This window comes from Branchiostoma floridae, chromosome 5, assembly GCF_000003815.2.
Source record: "Branchiostoma floridae strain S238N-H82 chromosome 5, Bfl_VNyyK, whole genome shotgun sequence".
NCBI classification, from domain to species: domain Eukaryota; kingdom Metazoa; phylum Chordata; class Leptocardii; order Amphioxiformes; family Branchiostomatidae; genus Branchiostoma; species Branchiostoma floridae.
In genome coordinates this window covers 19,192,274-19,212,157 of record NC_049983.1, presented here as the reverse complement: position 1 = coordinate 19,212,157, position 19,884 = coordinate 19,192,274, and the positions used below count along the sequence as shown (strand labels likewise).

At 43.1% G+C, this 19,884-nt stretch overlaps 1 protein-coding gene across 1 annotated transcript in view; it reads left to right on the top strand.

Moving 5' to 3' along the window:
- The window catches only part of LOC118415881, a gene marked incomplete in the record, with an annotated part of 35,770 nt that overhangs the window by 14,608 nt on the left and 1,278 nt on the right, over positions 1-19,884 (top strand). Inside the window, 39 exon segments of the mRNA XM_035820788.1 lie at positions 8-36; positions 203-364; positions 577-676; positions 1,292-1,499; positions 1,947-2,101; positions 2,399-2,489; positions 2,740-2,961; positions 3,160-3,292; positions 3,688-3,952; positions 4,363-4,564; positions 4,942-5,090; positions 5,236-5,326; positions 5,538-5,759; positions 5,967-6,099; positions 6,255-6,416; positions 6,699-6,798; positions 7,170-7,371; positions 7,851-8,008; positions 8,517-8,607; positions 8,918-9,139; positions 9,311-9,443; positions 9,614-9,878; positions 10,332-10,524; positions 11,011-11,210; positions 11,397-11,492; positions 11,610-11,963; positions 12,385-12,511; positions 12,975-13,146; positions 13,521-13,763; positions 14,163-14,280; positions 14,873-15,016; positions 15,320-15,521; positions 15,913-16,164; positions 16,563-16,738; positions 17,127-17,244; positions 17,730-17,893; positions 18,305-18,445; positions 18,997-19,078; positions 19,491-19,649. Of these exon segments, the coding sequence (XP_035676681.1) occupies positions 8-36; positions 203-364; positions 577-676; positions 1,292-1,499; positions 1,947-2,101; positions 2,399-2,489; positions 2,740-2,961; positions 3,160-3,292; positions 3,688-3,952; positions 4,363-4,564; positions 4,942-5,090; positions 5,236-5,326; positions 5,538-5,759; positions 5,967-6,099; positions 6,255-6,416; positions 6,699-6,798; positions 7,170-7,371; positions 7,851-8,008; positions 8,517-8,607; positions 8,918-9,139; positions 9,311-9,443; positions 9,614-9,878; positions 10,332-10,524; positions 11,011-11,210; positions 11,397-11,492; positions 11,610-11,963; positions 12,385-12,511; positions 12,975-13,146; positions 13,521-13,763; positions 14,163-14,280; positions 14,873-15,016; positions 15,320-15,521; positions 15,913-16,164; positions 16,563-16,738; positions 17,127-17,244; positions 17,730-17,893; positions 18,305-18,445; positions 18,997-19,078; positions 19,491-19,649 (6,436 nt within the window).

The window sequence follows — 19,884 nt, the reverse complement described above, 5'->3', positions numbered from 1 at the left end:
ACACGAGCCCTACTATGGATACTCTGGAGCATTCAGGTACTCAAAAGGCTTTGAGAAAACTGAACTGTTGTGATATGATACTTCATTGAAAAAACTGAAAACGGCTGTGAGAAAACTGAACTGTTGCAATTTCATACCATTATATATATTTTTACTAAATGTCTTGTTCTTCAATCTTCTTATTCTTGTCTTCCACCCCTAGGTGCCTTGTTGAGGGTGCTGGTGATGTTGCCTTTGTGAACCATGTCACCGTGTATGAGAACACCAACGGCCACAGCGAGGAGGAATGGACCAGGAACCTGGATGAGGATGACTTTGAACTTCTGTGTCCTGATGGCTCCAGGAGGCCATGGAACCAGTACAAGTAGGAATGCTTTGATGCAACAGTATAACTATGTTACACACATATTTGCTATATTGGAGCTTTCTACTTGGCAATTCTATTGTCACGTGACTGCTGACTGAGGGATTTTTTTTTTTACAAATTGACAATATGAACATTCAAGCTAAATTCACATTTGCTTAGTTTATGAGTACAATACCCTTGAGCACAATACCTTTTTGCTCTTTCACCAGGGAATGCAACCTGGCCCGTGTCCCATCCCATGCCATCATGACCTCTCCCCGTAGTAGGACAGACATTCAGCAGATTGTGGACTTCCTCCAACTGGCTCAGGTGAGAGTTCCTAAAGCTTACTGTGTCCTACTATTTACTGCATGCTTTGTTGTTTTTTCTTGCAGACATTTGTTTTTTGTTGCTTGTTTTGAAAGACATTTGTAAATTTAATCTCCAAGCAGATCCTACGGTAGCATAAGACAGTATCAAAAGCTGCCAGAGGAGTGAGGCCGGCTTAGGAGTGTGTTTTGCTACCAGGGATCTGCCCCCAGTCGGCTAGAACAAAGGCTATTAACATCCAATTGTTTCCCATTCAAACTGTGCTTGCAGTGTAGGCGCTAATTGCCCTCCTTCCTGTTTGGTGTTAACTTCCAACTGAGACCTGTGCTGGTCACTGACTTTGTCCCAGTGTAATTTGCTCGTAAAATAATTAGCACATGGCAACAGGGTGGGGCAGCAACACCATTGTTGAATAGAAATGCTCCTCCCTGTTTCAGTGGAGGCAGATCCCCGGTAGCAAAACACACTCCTAAGCCGGCTTCGCTTCTCTGGCAGCTTTTGATACTGTCTTATGCTACCGTAGGATCTGCTTGGAGATTATGTAAATTTACATACAGGTACATACAGGTAACCTCAGTAGTGCTAACTCGATGTCCTCCCTTTTCTATATTGCAGGATCATTTTGGTTTCCAGTCTTATGGTGATTTCGAGATGTTTGACTCCAGCAAGTTTGAAGGTCGTGACCTGATGTTCCGTGACAACGTGCAGCGCCTGGTCCCGGTGGGCCAGCGGAACACGTGGCAGAAGTGGCTGGGCTCCAGCTACATGGAGTCTGTTGGTCACCTGATCAGCCACGACCAGCAGAGGAACCAACACGTGCTTGGTATGTACTACTTAATATTCCGTATTTCATCATGATTAAGAGCAAAGGTTGTAATGTTACCTTTCAATGATAGGCAAAGCTTTCTTCTTCTTTATTACCCCAAAATAACCCCTTTGAGGGCAAATTTGGAGGGGGCCAGATCAAACTTGGCTTTGACTGACCCAAATGTGGGGGCTGTTAAAACTTCACCAGGTAGGGTGTTCTACATAGTATTACACTATACTTTCTATCCTTAGCACTCAGCACTTGGGAAAGGGTATGGAAGTTGAACATGCACCACTTCCAGTGAACTAGTCCCCTGACCGTAGTGATTGCGCATATTTGTGGGTTAGGGGAAAAGAGTTGGGTGCCACCCTATACATCTGGTGCTGGAAGGACTTTAACATGAACTAATACAGCATGATAATACCTGATTTCTGACTTAATATCTGAACCATGTACCTCCAGACAAGCAGGTGCGCTGGTGCGTGACATCTGATGCTGAGAGGGAGAAGTGTGAGCAGCTGAGCCGTGTGCAGAAGGAGGGCATGTCCTTCCCCACTGTGCAGTGTGTGCAGGCTGACAACGCTGATCAGTGCATGCAGATGATCCACATGAACCAGGTACACACACATCAGCTACCAACCTGTTAATCATTTATCATATCTGAATTGTACACATAGAGCAGACACATGTAGCATTGATTGTTTACCCTGGGCCATGACAATCATAACTAGATTACTGTGAATTAATTTATTTGCAGTGTTTTAATTTCATGGTTGAAAGAACTATGTTGTACAGTAGTAAAGCCTTGGAAAGGCATTTTTGCAGGGGTCATCTTTAAAATAAAACCACCAAAAATATTTCTATATTTACAGTAGCTAATGTATAACATGTGTTTTTTTGTATTGTCCATGAAGGCTGATGTGATCACCCTGGATGGAGGTGACATCTACCAGGCTGGGATGAAGTACAACATGAGGCCTATCATGGGGGAGGACTATGGAAATGGTAGGTACAGCGGCCACGTGAAGCTGTGGCCTGTTTTTTATCTATTTTCTAACGTACCTACCTGTCTTAACCTTCTTCCTTGCCTAACCACATGATCAATACAAACTTAGTGCCAAATGGCTTCTTTGGCAGTCTAAAGGTTGATGAAAGTTCAAAGTTAAACCTCCAAAAGGAGATGACAGCTCATAATTGCTGTTGTTTCACACTTCAAAAGATAATTGTTTAATGCTTTATGCTTCTTCCCCTTCAGGTGATGCCAGCTACTGGGCTGTTGCTGTGGTCCATAAGGACAACCAAGAAATTGACATGAACAACCTGCGTGGCCGTAAGTCCTGCCACACCGGTATCGGCAAGACGTCCGGCTGGATCATCCCCACCGGCTGGCTGGTAGACCAGGACTTTGTTCACACTGATGGTCAGACTAGTCTGGTTCAGGCTGTGGGAGACTTCTTCAGCCAGAGCTGTGTGCCAGGTGAGTTTTGACAATATCGCTCAAGAAAAGATTAATTTTTTGGGTTGGATGGCTGTTCCATCAGTCAAGTTCTAAGTGATTGTGGCAGTCTTGTCCATGTATTTTATATACATGTATTACAGTTTAGTTTAGTCAGAAAAGAAAAGACACCTGCAAGAAAAAAAGCACACACAGTAACTTTGTTGCTTGCTGTTATAGGTGCCAAGAGCCCTGAGTATGATCCCCAGAACACCAACCCCTCCAACCTGTGCTCCCTGTGTGCTGGTGCTGGAGAGGACCACTGTGTGAGGAACAGGAACGAGCCGTACTATGGATATGCTGGGGCCTTCAGGTATGCTGCCAAACAATAACACACCATCAAATCAAAAATAAAAATCTCAGTGTAACTACTTTTCTTAGATATTGTGATTTTATCTGATAGGTTTCTTAGGTGCAAGTCACACCTGGTGCAAAAATCAAAGTTCTGCTTCAGTACTAAGGTCACCCTGACCTTCATCTTTCCAACACCTACCCACATACCAAATATCATTACAATCCATCCAGAGGTTCTAGAGTTATGGTGACCACAAATATCCAGAAGAAACAAACACACAGACAAACACACACACACACACACACACACCAAAAACTATACCGTTTTTTATGGAGGTAATGATCAATTTATGTATATCATGTAGTTCAGCAGTTCTGTGTAGCTATGTGACTCTTCTTCCCCACCCTCACCAGGTGCCTTGTTGAGGGAGCTGGTGATGTTGCCTTTATCAACCACCAGACTGTCCAAGACAACACTGATGGACACAACCCTGAGAACTGGGCCGCTGGCCTGCGCTCCAGCGAGTTTGAGCTGCTGTGCCCTGACGGTTCCCGCCGTCCCGTGGACCAATGGCGTGAGTGCAGCCTGGCCCGTGTTCCGTCCCACGCCGTGATGACCTCCAACAACAAGGACCAGGAGTGGGTGGACAGAGTGGTGCAGTGGCTGAAGAACACTCAGGTAAGGACAGCATATTTGTGTTTGAGTCTTTGCTGTACATGTGAGTGGACTTTCAACTTCAGTTTGCTATGGTAACCATTTGGCACCCAAATTTTTATTTTGTATTGGGTTAGGCAGCAGGTAGTAGTTTGAAGAAATGTTTGATATCCTGTGAATTATGTCCAGAAATATAATTTTAGCAATTGTTAACAGTTTCAAGTATCAAAAGCATAGAGCTATTTGTAAATCCGGTGCTTAGTCTGCAAGAAATAAAACAAGATATTAATAAAAGACATAAAAAAGTATGATTTACTGCATGAGTATAGGATCATAATTAGTAAAGCATTAACCATCAAATTGCATTTGTAGTCCCAAAGTGGTTTACCAGTTAGGCAGAACAAACAAAGAAGCTCATCTCTTCAAACTTGTAGGAGCAGTTTGGTTCCGATGAGAACGATCGCGGCTTCCAGATGTTTGACTCCTCTTCCTTCGGCGGCCACGACCTGCTGTTCCGTGACGACACCCATCATCTGGTGGAGGTGGGCAGCAAGAACAGCTGGGAGGAGTGGCTGGGACAGGAGTACCTGCGCTGTCTCCACAGTCACCATGCTGCTGAGCCAGTCCAGCCCCACAGTAAGATCAAACCTTTATATTTCATCCTTATAATTTCAATAATGCATGCATTTTATTTTTGGATCTTGACAAATGGCCTATGGCAACTGGCCAAGAAAGGTCATGAACTTGTCTGTAGTGGGTCAGAACCCACATGGGCACCACAAGAGGAGATGGGTAGACAGTGTCAATGAAGATATTAGAAAACTGCACTTGCAAAATGCCAACCCCCTTGACAGGGACAGATGGAGGGCAGCAATCAGACCAAAAGGACTTGACAAAATGTCCAACCCCTGAAAGACGGAACAACAGATGCTAAACCAGATAGTGAGTGAGTGAGTGAGATCATTTTCAATGGAAAATTGTGTGTAAACAAGTATACTATGTTGTTACCCCAGGCACCCTGCGCTGGTGCACCATCTCCAGCCAGGAGCAGCAGAAGTGCCAGGAGATGAGCCGTGCCTTCAGCAGGAGACTGAACCACAGGCTGGAGTGTGTGCAGGGCCAGTCTACTGAGGACTGCATGTACAAGATTGCACACCACCAGGTGATAACTGCAAGCAACAATATCCATCTTTTTACAATTTGCAATGTATCAGCATAGCTTTGGGTACTGTCTGGGGCAGTCAAAGAATGTGACAAATGTGTGATATATCTTTCTGTATTATATTAAATGTGTTATTTACATTTAGGCTGATGTGATCACTCTGGATGGAGGAGACGTCCTCACAGCAGGCTCTAAGTACGACCTGGTGCCAGTCATGGGAGAGGACTACGGAAATGGTAAAGCTGGCATATGTTCTTGTCTTCCTGTCACAAACAGACAATACCTGATGACCATCTCTTTCATGTTTTTGCTGTGTGCAATGCTCTGAGTGTCGTTTTGTATCATATTGCTATGAAAAGAAGCCTATTCTTGTATTGTTATCATAGGGATATCCTTGGTGCTGAAATAGCAATAATCGTTAAAAAGTACATATTGTAAAATTTCCAGGTGATGCCAGCTACTGGGCTGTAGCTGTTGCCCGAATCAACAACCCAGAGATCAACATGAACAACCTGCGTGGCCGTAAGTCCTGCCACACCGGTATCAGTAAGACCTCTGGCTGGAACGTCCCGGTTGGTTGGCTGATCCAGAACAACCAGATGCAGGTGGACAACAAGAAGTCCATCCCACAGGCTGTGGGCAAGTTCTTCAGCAAGAGCTGTGTGCCTGGTCAGTAAGAAGTGACTACTATGTGCCTTTTTGTACTTTCCTATGAAGTCAAATGTTGTAGGTGGTGTGTTTTGCTTTAATTGTATCAATTGTTTTGATGAAGTACGGTTTCTGACACACCTTCAGTCATTGTGTTTTGTTTGGAATGTGCAGAAGTTTTCACACCTTGAGAAGCTGTTTGTGATATTGTAAAATGTGTATCTTCAGGTGCCCAGAGCCCAGAGTACAATGCTGACGGCACCAACCCTAAGAGCCTCTGTTCCCTGTGTGTCGGGGAGGGACAAAACCGCTGTGTCCGCAACACCAACGAACCCTACTATGGATACTCTGGAGCATTCAGGTACTTGATTTAGTGTATCAATCTTGAAAGAAACTTGGTATCTTATCTTTTGACAGTTAACAGTATGCTTTTTTTAGGATAATCTTTTAAAGAGAAGTGGCCAGCACAATTCTGTTTTGTAATCAATCTTACCTGATGTTTCCATCTACCACTAGGTGCCTTGTTGAGGGTGCTGGTGATGTTGCCTTCGTGAACCATAATACCATCTTTGAGAACACCAACGGCCGCAGTGAGGAGCAATGGACCAGGAACCTGAATGAGAATGACTACGAGCTGCTCTGCCCTGATGGCTCCCGCAAGCAGTGGCACCAGTACAAGTAAGTACAGTCTCATCGCAGGCAACATGAAGTAGTTAACCCTGTCAAGAAGAATGGGCATTGGGAGGCATTGTATGGACCTATTTTGCTGAATGGCATTAATGATATCTGAACACATGTTGTTGCAATAGTCCTAAACAGTGCTGACCTCAGAATCTGTTGTATTTTGACACAAACTTCATACTTCATTAAAAGAAATGACAGAAATGGTTGAGATTTAAACAGTCTAAACAAAAGTTTTATTTTGACTTTTACAAAGTTTCTGTGTTCTTCTTTCACCAGGGACTGTAACCTTGCCCGTGTCCCGTCCCACGCTGTCATGACGTCTCCCCGTAGCAGGAGCGAGCTGCAGCAGATTGTCAACATCCTGATGCAGGCACAGGTGGGAGTGACAGTCTTGATCTTACTTCATTAGAATCCTTCCATAATAGTGTATATAGGGGAGGTGCCAATCTCCTTTTCCTGCCTTGCATTTGGGAGATTCCCCTATCCCCCAAATTCAAGACAAGCACTCCATCACCTAGGTAATTGAACCAGTTGTAATGTCACACTTGATTTATTTAGGATATCATATGCCATTCAATTTATAGGATATCATATGCCATTCAATTCTTAATTATCCCTTGAATAATTTTTGCTCTTAATTAAACAGTCTTATACCTTTCTTGGATTACATATTTTGTCATTGTTTTAATTATAGAGTGTTGTACGCTGCATCTCACTATTGTGTTCTCTTCCCAAATATCTTTACAGGAGCATTTTGGAAAGCACAGTGATTTCCAGATGTTTGACTCCAGCAAGTTTGAAGGTCGTGACCTGATGTTCCGTGACAACGTGCAGCGCCTGGTCCCGGTGGGCCAGCGGAACACGTGGCAGAAGTTACTGGGCTCCAGCTATCTGACATCCATTCGTAGCATGATCCATCGCAATGAAGAGAGGACTCAACGTGTGCTCGGTATGTGGTATCATATGGTACTTCTTGTGGTTTTTGTGATTATGATAAATTCTACTGTTGCTTCTACAAGTACACTTTTGCCATGTTGACTGTTCCTGAATGTATACAAAATTTCCTTTTTCATTCTTCTTAAATGAAGCAAAAGTCGATTTTTGAACAGATGTCATCCATATAATTTGCTTGTTGTGGCCTAACAATCTCAATGGGATAGGTAACTGAAGAAATACCTTTATGTACGCTATCTTACACCATGTACATATAAAAGTTCTTTGTTTATTCTTATTTTTATCATTTTATGTACTTAACATATGACATATGTACTTAAAGTATCCTGTCGATTTGCAATTCCAATTAGCATTGTCTTTGTCTCTGTCAGTAAGGCTAGCCCTTTGTAATAGCCACAGGCTAGTTGGGCAGTCCTGTCTGTGCATGCTGAACAACAAACCGATAAATAAATGAAATTGTCTTACATTATACAGATAACCAGGTGCGTTGGTGCGTGACCGCAGACGCTGAGAGGGAGAAGTGTGAGCAGCTGAGCAGGACCATGGAATCTCATGATGTTACCTTCCCCACCATCAAGTGTGTGCAGGCTGACAATGCTGAACAGTGTATGCAGAAGATCCACATGAACCAGGTGTGTTTACTTAAGTCAGCGTTTCCATCATTTCCATCATTTTTAAAGTATGAGAATGTCAAATATATATGGAAAGCAACGCACTTTGGCTTCAAAAGTTTGGATACAGTTTGAACTTACATCAAGTGAAAGGCCATTTTATCACTGGTTATATGAATGACAGCTTCTCTTGGAGTCTTGCTTTTACCAATCACCATTCATATATCATCTGGAGAAGGGATGATATTTGTGGAGGGATGTCATACAATTGTGATGTTAGATTTTTAAGCAGGCTGTGACAGAACCTACATCTACAAAAATCTAAGGCAGCACTTTCAGTAACACGACACACGTATGGCTGTCAAGAATGTCTTCTGTTTGCAATCATAGAACAGTCATAAGACATGTGACTGGACCCTTATACTGGTACTTTATCATCACCATTGAATATCCCCATGGGCAAATTAGGGGGGAAAGTGAAAACAGAAGGACAAAGGCCAATGATCCTATCTTATATATATATCTCCAGGCTGATGTGATCACCCTGGATGGAGGAGACATCTACCAGGCTGGATCTAGGTTTGACATGAGGCCCATCATGGGGGAGGACTATGGAAATGGTAGGTATTTGTAGCAGCTGGCTTTTCATATGTGTCTAACTGAAATTAGAATGTACAAATTTGATGCTTGCATATCATGTTGGACATGGTGTCAGGGAGACGACCTGTTACCAGACCAACCTGAATAAGATGCAGGCTTTGCTCGTTAATGGCAAAGCAACAAACGAACAAACAAGCAAACACACACAGAAACTTCTAGTTGTAGCGTAGTTGAAGTTATGTATGTGTGTATGTGATTGTAAATTTTTTATTCCAGGCAATGTCCTTGGTGCTGAAATGTGATTGTTCTTTTGCGTTGTGTCACTTTCAGGTGATGCCAGCTACTGGGCTGTTGCTGTGGTCCGTAAGGACAACCAGGAAATCGACATGAACAACCTGCATGGCCGTAAGTCCTGCCACACCGGTATCGGCAAGACGTCTGGCTGGATCATCCCCACCGGCTGGCTGGTAGACCAGGACTTTGTTCACACTGATGGTCAGACTAGTCTGGTTCAGGCTGTGGGAGACTTCTTCAGCCAGAGCTGTGTGCCTGGTGAGTTGGTTAATCTTGTATTCCAGATAGTAGACTAGTCTGGTTAAAGCTGTAGGGCACTGTTTAGCCTTACACTACAGAACATTGCAAACTCATTAAAGACTGTAAATCACCTCTTGTGTCTTGTTACATGTACATATCTAACTTATTCATTGTTTTATAAACCTATAGGTGCCAAGAGCCCCGAGTATGATCCCCAGAACACCAACCCCTCCAACCTGTGCTCCCTGTGTGCTGGTGCTGGAGAGAACCACTGTGTGAGGAACAAGAACGAGCCGTACTATGGATATGCTGGGGCCTTCAGGTATAACAAATAAAGGAATAATATGAACCACATCTTCAAGATAGATCAAATTTTTGGTTCCTATCTCTTAAAAGAAAACAGAAGGTAAAAGCTTGAAAGACATCATATTGACATCAACTTGAAAAACATCATATAGACATCAAATCATTAATCGGACCTTGCCTTGCTAGGTGCCTTGTTGAGGGAGCCGGAGATGTTGCCTTTATCAACCACCAGACTGTCCAGGACAACACTGATGGACACAACCCTGAGAACTGGGCCGCTGGCCTGCGCTCCAGCGAGTTTGAGCTGCTGTGCCCGGATGGTTCCCGCCGCCCCGTGGACCAGTGGCGTGAGTGCAGCCTGGCCCGTGTTCCGTCCCACGCGGTGATGACGTCTGAGGACAAGAGCCAGCAGTGGGTGGACAGGGTTGTGCGTATGCTGAAGGAAGCTCAGGTAGGCTGAATGCTGGGTTAAAATATATCATAGTACTCTAGGTGCACAAAGGACTGTTAGGACAGCCTAGATTTTTTCTATTTGCTTGACATGCCTGTAACCTGTAAGTGAAAAGGGAACTTGCAAGGGCAATTGCCAGCTGTTAATAGCAAGGTCATTCCTAATATCCTTAGAGTCCTTTGGCAGGCAAAAAAAGTAAAATAGTAGACTACATTGTAAGTAAATGTGTCTGTAGGTGAGATCTGCAGGTTTTGCAAGCTAGCTTGCTGATGGGTACCAATAATGCTTCAAGTTGACATAAAACATGGCTACATGTATCCAAATTTTGTAAATGTTAAATGACACATAGAACTCTCTCTCTCCAGTATATGAAGAATTTTCAAAGCAAATAAGCTTCCTATAGTCAATAATGTCGAGGATGTTTTTAACCCTTGAATCTGTCTCCATCCACAGGAGCAGTTTGGTTCCGATGAGAACGATCGCGGCTTCAACCTGTTTGACTCCTCCTCCTTCGGCGGCCACGACCTGCTGTTCCGTGACGACACCCATCATCTGGTGGAGGTGGGCAGCAAGAACAGCTGGGAGGAGTGGCTGGGACAGGAGTACCTGCGCTGTCTCCGCAGTCACCATACTGGCGAGCATCATGGTAGGCACAAGTATCTTCATCTTTTCACAGTTTTTTAATGTGCAATGCCAGACAGACGATATGTAACACCTTAATCAATCTTGTACTAGTTTTTCATGACTTATTGTATTTAGCAAAAATTCAAATACAAAAACAATTTAATCTCTTCAACTGGATAAAAAACGGATATTTACTCCAGATATTTCAGGTGACATCCATCACTCTTCAGCATCACTAGAATGAACTGGCAGAACAATTCAATACAAGTACATGTACAGCTAACTAAAAAATTGGCTAAACCACTAACTCCTAAAGATCATATGTAAAAGTCAATCAAATGTAAATCATGATTGCTTAGTTTCCCATTTGTAGAGATTGAATTGTTTTTGAATATTGTTTACCTGGATGTCTAACCTTCATAAACTTATTTAGCAAAATGTTACTTTTTAAGGTACCTGCAAGTGAAAGTCCTGGTGTAATCCATAGCACATGACATACTCCTTTCAGACATGCATTCCATGAGGACCAGTGGCCAACAGCGTGCTCTGAGCACCAGCGAAGGTCGTCCCGTGCTTCTGTCGAACTTGCGTATTCAAGATGCCGAGGGTCACAACGGTCGCTACCACGTCCACGCTTCCGTGAACCAAGGTGGACATCTGTGGATCAGGGATGGTCTGGATGGCGTCGTCTTCACCTCTGATGCCAAGGTAGTTTCTAATTCTGTTTGCATCCTATTTCTTTCAATGTGGAAGATAGTGAACAAATTATACACTTGTAGAATTTCAGACGATGACTACAAACATATAAGTTTTGGCCCTACCTGTAGCAACCATGTGTATTCTATTTGATAATACATGCACAATATTAAGATATGTTTTCCTATTTCTCATCAGTCTACCAACCAGCATCATTCTCGACATCATCGTCATCAGGACCCACATCAACACTCTGTGGAGAGTGAGCTTTCTAGGGAAGACAGCTCTTCACAGGTAGTTCATTAACTAAGACCAAAACAAATTGATATTTTGCCTTAATTTTTACCATTGAAGTACACTAAGGGAGAGGAGACATAACAAGAGTACTGTATGTTTTTCCTCCGACATCAGGAACACTCCAGGAGACACAGTCACGAGAGTCGCAGTCACGAGAGTCAGAGCCATGAGAGTCAGAGCCATGAGAGTCAGAGCCATGAGAGTCAGAGCCATGAGAGTCAGAGCCAGGAGAGTCAGAGCCATGGGAGCCGCAGCCATGAGAGGCATCATCAGAGGAGGAACCACCAGGACAGCAACCCCATCTCTCACCTGTGGGACAGCCTCTGGCAAATGTGGGATGAGAATAGCTCAGAGGAGAGACAGCACAGCTCAGAGGAGGGACAGCACAGCTCCGAGGAGAGATGGCAGAGTTCCGAGGAGGGACAGCACAGGCACAGCTCTGAGGAAAGGCATCAGGGCAAGGCCTGGGTATGTGATGTCATGGTGTTACATGTAGAATGTAAGGGAAAGCAAAAAGTTTGTTTCAACTTTTTCTTGTTGGATGGATAGTATTTTGCTGTTAAGTGGAAAAGCAAGAGATTGTTGGCCTGCTGGAATGAATTGATGGATGGATGCATCGATTGATTAATGGATGGATGAATGAATGGATGAGTACTTGTGTGGTTGAATGGATAAATGGATGGATGGATTAATGGATGGATGAGTGCATGTATGCGTACTTGTGTGCTTGAATGGATAGAAGGATAGATGGATGAATAGATTTTGTGCACCACTAGCTAGCAGTATGCTACTGATAGTGAGAGATTACATAGATTGTTGTTACATGCCAATTTTACAGACTTGTTTTCTTTTTTCAGATCATAATGACATTTTCTCTGTACTGTTGCAGCATGATGTCCACACCAGTACTGAGACTAAGAGGCAGGAGCTGACCGCTGATGATGACTTCTACCAGCACTACAGGCACCACCACTTCCAGTACTCCAACAACGGCCGTCCTACTCTGTCCTTCTCTGGTGCGTTTCAGTTCCTCGTACATCGTACCTTGTGTAGACTAAAGTACTGTTGACTGAGTGGAACAGGGGAGCCAAGGAAATATTTTTATAGTATCATCATCGTCAGTCCTATTGCCAGGTACCCGAAGGGGCAGTCTGTTTGTCCACAAAGTTTTTTCACTTCTGATGGTCTTCACTTGTAGCTAATGTACTAATGTAGCACTACAGATTTTAGATCCAGTTATTCCAGAAATTTGTTCAGAATTGATGCTGATTTTGCACAAAAGTTTAAAAAGCTTAGATTTATAATCAAGTCATATTTGTCAGCAGGAAACTGTACTGACATTTTCCTGGTTTAGCCTTGTTGACACTGAAGGAAAACTCATATATTATTCATACTTACAATACAATCGCCCCCCTTGGTGACAGGGAAGGAAAACTAAAAGTATGTAGTACTTACAACACAACCGCCCCCCTCCCCCAGGTGACCTGGCTTCAGTGCAGAAGGCTGTGTCCAGCATGGTGTTTGTGCCGTGGTGCGAGCAGTGGCCGACCCCGCCCAACTGGGACCTGCCCCCCACCACATGGATGTTCCCCAGCGAGCAGGACCAGGCTCTGTCAGAGGATCCCAACCACCCTGCTATCTGGCCTGCATGGTAGGACTGCTCAATATTTTGAATATAGATTGTTTCATTCAACTATAACATATGAGATTTAGATATAAAATCTAGGGAAAAATCTTTTTTTTTTTAAATCCAGCTGCTCTACCTAAAGCATGCATGTGTTATTAAATAAATCGCATTAATATTACAACTAATAAGTATTTGAGACCAGCTTTGTAAAGCAGCTCACTTTAGTTTAGATTTAGTTTCTCATCAAATTGTATCAAATTTTTATTGCTGCTGCAAATATAGCATGCTTTTCTCAGATTAAACTGAAACCTTCATGTGTTGAAGATTTGACTGATGTGTCATTTTTCATTAAACCAGACTTGATCATGACTATTGTCTATTTTTGTCATCCCCACCAGGTACCCACGTTTCTGGTACCCGTTCCCCACCAAGTCCTGGACCTGGTGGCCCCGCGTCCTCCCGCCGTACTGGCTGAACAAGCAGTGTCAGGACTGGACCAGCATGATCCACATCTCTGTCTCTGAAGAAGCACCCTCTTCCTGCGCCAGCCAGCAGGACAGGCAGGACCGCCCTGTGACTGACATGGACATCCCTGTGCACGTTCAGTCCCGCACCAACACTCCGATCAGCCTCATCCCAAAGTATGGGCTCTCTGAAACTCTGCATTCACTGTGTGACCTTTTGTGTATTGTGGTCCATTGCAACCAATTTCAGGCAGTGTGCAAAGATTCAAATCAGTGTACCATGATCTGTTGCATTCTTTATCTGATATATCAACAGTAATTCTTGATTTCTTAGCGGTAACTTAAACTTAGCGAGTACTATTCAACCGCTAAAATTTTATCATTGCAATTATTTGATTGCTGTGCTGAGGCCAGCTACTGTTCTATTAGGTAGAACCTTGTTCTCATCACTAAAATTAAATGCTGTGAACTACTCCCTTTCTCCCTTTCCCCCAAACCACCAAAATTCCCGACCGCATTATTGAATGGATTTACAATACCTGTCTTGATGATTGACCTATTGTATTTGTTCTGTAGGAACCTGTTTTACTACTTTGATTCCGATGCTGAGTCCGTCCCCATCAACGACATCCACATCCGCTCCCAGCTTACTGATGTGAACCTTCATCTCAACTTCAAGGTTATGGAGGACCATGTAAGGGAAGCTTCCTGATAGTCATGGCTTTGATAGCAATTTTCAAAATTGTAGCTAAAGAATAATGCTAAAGGCTTTTTGAAACTCCTGTAATTATGATCTCATTCGTAGCTTTGCGACAATGACAGCTCAGAGACAGTACTTGACCAGTTTTGACTTTATTTGTCTTTCTTATTAGTCACTGTAATTATGATGTATACAAGTCTCAAAGTACTTTTGGATCTACATACATTGTAGTTGAATCTTGGTTTTGTTGGTTTCCCATCCAGTGTTTAAAAACCAAAGTGTTACCATGTTGTAATGGAAAACTTGTTATTCAGCACCAAGGACAGTACCAAAACTGTGAGCAGTAACAAAATGCATATTCGTTTTCTTGTAAAGAAAGCATGACTGCTTAGAATTCAGAAGAAATGCAGCTACCAGACCTTCTCAAATTACCATTTTCTTGTTTCTTTGCCATCAGAATCTGACAGTGCTGATGCTACAAATGTACATTATAGCAAGTTAAGCATACTGCTACATTTGAATGTATGATAATCATTTATGTGAAAAGACCAAATCGTAAGTCTTAGACTTATTTCTTCTCTCTAAGCTTGCCACAGTCCAGGCTGAGAGTGTGGAGAACCCAGAGTTCACCTGTACATCTGTAGAGGAGTGTAACGAGCACCTGCGCACAGTTAAGGTCCACTTCAGGAATGGAGTCAGGGCCACTGACATCTGCCACCTGGGCATTCAGGTATGCTGTCTATCTCTATTTTCTCAGAAAAGGAGTAAAGAACATTCCTGAAAAGGTAAAAGAAAGAGGCTGTGTGAAGATAAGTGGAAAAAACGATTGTACGAAAGATTATAAGAAAAGTGCCAAACCAAAGGGGAAAGATATTGAATATGTACTAAAATGTTTCTTGAAAAATCTAAAACATGTTCACACAGCTTGTAATATCCTTCACAGTTTATCCCTCACAACAAGAAATCTGTTTTATGTCTATCGAGACAAGTCATCTGATCCTTGACCACAAGTGTTCTTATTCTACACCCACAGATCAGCATGTACAAGGACAACTCAGACGTCCCGTCTGACCTACTGACAGTCTGGGCTTACCAGACGTCCGGGCGATGTGTGGACCCATGGGCCACCAACGGTAACTTCCACCTGAGTAAGCAGAGGAGCCAGACTAACCAGGGCCAGACAGTCAACATCAACCTCATCTCTGAGGACCTCTGGAACGAGGAGTCTCTGAACGGTTGGTGACCATCATTTTTTCCAGTGTTTGTTAATTTGAAAAGTAAAATGATTTTGAAAATAGAAATCTGTGTAGAAGTTTGGTGTGCCTGTTTGTTTGTGTGACCATAGTGATTTGGATATATATAATGTGCTTTTACACATGCTGCATGTCAGGGACACTGACAGGAAGTTAGTTCAAAGGTCCCAGAGTGGGTTATCTCACTTCCTGTCTTCAAATACCTTATGGGAGCCAGAGAAAAATGCATTTAACAGAACAGTGAGAAATCTCGATAGAGAATAAAAGGAGTAATTTACAAAAACTGAAAACATTTCACAGAAGTACATTTATGAGATTTTCGGTTTCTGATTTTGTGTCGTGTCATGAATTTGTTTTGTGACATCACACACAGGTATCCTGCATGTGACAATCCGCGCTGCTCACGGCCTGGTGACCTACACCGCCCCTGACGGCCTGCGTACATTCATGGACCACATGGGCGTCCGCCAGCGTATCCCCACCAACCTCTGCGTGTCCGGACCAGCTGAGATGGTCAAGCAGGCCCTGCAGACCATCAAGTACACTCCCATCAGGGCGTTCACAGGCACCGACAACATCACTGTAGAGTACGGCACCACTCGCACTGCCATGAGACTGTCGCCAGGTAAACTTGGCATCTAAACTTGATGCATTGTGCTTGTAGGGATTGGTACGTCACTGAATAAAGAGACTCTTTTTTCCACAACCCTAAATTATTCAGGGAGAAGTCAAATATGTCTTGTAAGTGCAGAGTTGAATATAAATATAATGTAAGTGCAGAAGAAATCTATTACCGCTGGTACACTCATGATGAGATTGAACTAGGTTGTGAACAGACAAATACTGTTAATACATCTGGTGTATTATTTGCAGCCAGTAGGTATATGTACCCAATGTTAGGGTAATTAGGCTGATTTATGTGGACGAGGCACCTCTTCGAACATGGGACCCCCGTTTTACGTCCCTTTCAAAACAAGAATTTGTAGAGTAACTTGACATCTTGCCATCTATTTACATTTGTAGATAAGATCCATCCCAGGATGACAGTTGTTCACAAGGTGGAGGTGCGGCCCGTCTCCTCCCCCATCCTGGTCCAGGCCCCGTCCCACATGTGTGTGCAGCAGCAACAGCGCCCCCTACCCCACATCGACACCAACCTGGAACTGCAGAGCCTGTGGCACCAGCCAGCTCCCAACATGGTATTATTTCTTGCTCCTTATGTTAGATTGCAACAAAAGCTCCATGCATTAAAGTGCAAGAAATCAATTGCATTCTTGCAAATCTGGGACCTTAAAGAGGATGACTGTACACTGTAGGTGGACTTGTTTGTGCCAGAGGGGGAGTTACTGCCACAGTAAGTCCACCTCATTTTGCCATGTCTCTGAGGGCAATTGGTTTAGTTTGGGTGGACTATTATCCCAGAGTAATTCCTTCACACCAATTAAGGGAGCAAGTCCATTTTCAGTCCTTCCTGAGTAAATCCATTTTCAGACCATTGGACTTACTGTGGGTGAAAAGAGGACTATGGTCCTTCATAAGTCCAAGGTTTACAATCGAAGGCTTAAGCCATTCTTTGCTACCTACCAGGTGAAGCTGACAGTAACAGCCAGCAGCGGTGACGTGAACATCAACAAACACAAGCTGCAGGAGCAGTTCCACCCCCGTCAGTCCTCTCAGGAACACCACCGTGACATGGTTCATCTGGGTAAGTCTTCGCTGTACACCTGTATAGACATAAGGAAAAAAAGCTGTGCAGAAATGTTACGCAAGATTTTTGCACTGCATCTGTAGAGACAAAAGTTGTGCAGAAATGTAATGGGCAAATGAAAAATGAAAAGCACTCAGGGAGCACGAATTAGTTCAACTTTTGCTGAGAAGGAAAATTTGGAAATGCCATTGAGACATATTTCTGTACTAATTCAAAACCACCTGTGAACCTGCACCCACAGATGTGTGTGAGCTTGATGTAACAAGTGATGTTAGGCAAGTCAAAGTGTTATTTCTGGATTGATTTAGACAAATTTAAATGTTGTATAGAAAAGAATGAAATATGAATAAAATCAGATTCTATACAGATTGGACAGAAAATGTGTCCTTTTGCTGAAAAGAAAATTTGAAAATGCCACTTAGATGCATGTCCGTACTAATTTGAACTCACCTGTGAACCTGTACCCTTTCGTTGCCCAACAGATCTTGATGTACAGCACCGTCAGCGTGCGTCTGGCTCCTGGCTGCAGGTGGTTGCCGAGGACTGGGTGGTGCGCCACATTCTGCACAACCAGCTGGTCTGGTACAAGCCCAACAAGTGTGTGTCGTCTGAGCAGCCCATCCGCCATGATACCATCCACGTGGAGGTGAGAAAACCCACTAAATTTATCTATTAAGTTTTTTTTATTTATTTAAGAATCTTCAGGGTGATCCCTTCAGTTACATGTAACTTAAAACTTATTTCCAAGGGAGGCCTTATAAAATCATAACTAATCAAGATACAAGAATACAGCATAAATTGGTAAGGAACCTTCAGGATCAGTAAATCATACAAAGAAATTAGGCAAACTAAAAAGAATTACAATTCACACGCAATTAGTAACTAAAAATTACACCTACAGCAATCTCTTTATCTCAATACTGTCCTAAAGAAAAAGTAATGATACAAATGTAAGACACATAGCAGCTTGACTGGGATAAATTTTACCAATTATGACTCAAACCATGAAAGTCACAAAATTCTTCCATCTCATGGTGCATTGTTCTGGTCCCCCCAGGTTGAGGAGGTGAGCTCTGAGCATGTGACTCCCAGTGAGATCCAGGTTACTGTAAACTGCCACCAGAACCAGCAGCAGAGATGGTCCATCGATAGTGTGTCCAGTGAGGAGCAGTCTCACGAGTCTCATGAGTCCCATGGGGTATGTACCAGTCTTTGACATTATTTGGATCCACAATTAGCTTGACATTTCTGTTAGCTATTCTTACTGTGGTTCTACACGTAACGTCATATGATGATCAATACAATATCACTGTGATAACGGACATGACAGAAAGACTAAAAGACTAAAAAAATAATCACACTATAGCTAAAATTACATCAGATACATCATACATGAGGCTCAGGTCTACTGCCTGTCTGTACAAAAGTCTTAATCTTTTAGTCCTTGTAGTAGTCACATGTACTTACATCAGATAGTCTGCCTGATGCTTATTTGTATACAGGGCAGCAATGATTCAAAGGTCCAAGTTTATAAATCTTAAATGTTCACAAAAGACTTCATCTTGTAGCCTGTCTTGTCAGATCATGAGCTAAGTACAAGTACTGGCAGTTACTCATCAGTTGACCTGTAAAACTTTAAACAGTAAACAGTAAACCAGTAAATCTGTGTGGCACCTGCAGAATGATGAAGGCTTTGTAGTTAACAATGATTGTGTTTTCATTGTCTCACATTATAACTGTGTTCAGCAGGTCAGTTCTGAGTGGTCCTTGGAGCTGAGCCCCTGGTCGGTGGAGCAGTCCTCAACTCAGGTGGAGGTGACCTCAGATACAGGTAGGTGAAAAAGCAAAGCAAAAAAAAAAAATTGGTTCAAGGTTTTTGGAATATTGTGTTGAAAAGAGGGCAGCACACTTCTCTGTTTCTATAGTCCTTGGGCCACACAATTTTGTGCAATCACTACATCAGGAGGCTAGTCCGACACTGGTGGTATGTGTTCAATTACCATATTATTTCCCAAATGCTTAGTACTAGGCAGAGAGAGCAGTATGTACCATCTTTAAGATTTGTTTGTCTAACTCGATCAAACTCAACCTATTAAATGTAAGGTTGATGATTATCACTACTCATGATCACTGGGCTAGTCCCCACTTTTGTGTGATGAATTAAAACTTATTCCTTAAGCTTGTCATGCATGGCAAGTATACCTAGATCTCTCCACTAACATGTCCACCTTCCTGCTGAACAGAGTGTGTTCCCTCGGAGCCTTGGAAGGAGTGGTCGGAGTGTGATGCCAACAGTTGCCAGGCTGGTAGCCAGTGGCGCGAAAGGCGCACCCGCAACGTCAACCCTGCCTCCAACCGTTACTGTCAGCCGCAGCGTGAGCAGAGGCAGTGCACCAACTGTGGTCAGTCTCTCAAACTGAAACACTACGGATTAATGCCAAATAGCAATTACTCAAGCAACTGGATATGATTTTGGAAACGGTCAGACGTTTCAGATAACATCTGTTATCATTCATCAGTGACACATGACAAAAGATAATGGATCCTATCTGAAACGTCTGACCATATCCAGTTGCTTGGGTAATTGCTATTTGGTGCATCTTATCACCTGGATGTCATTGACACAGTACAGATTAA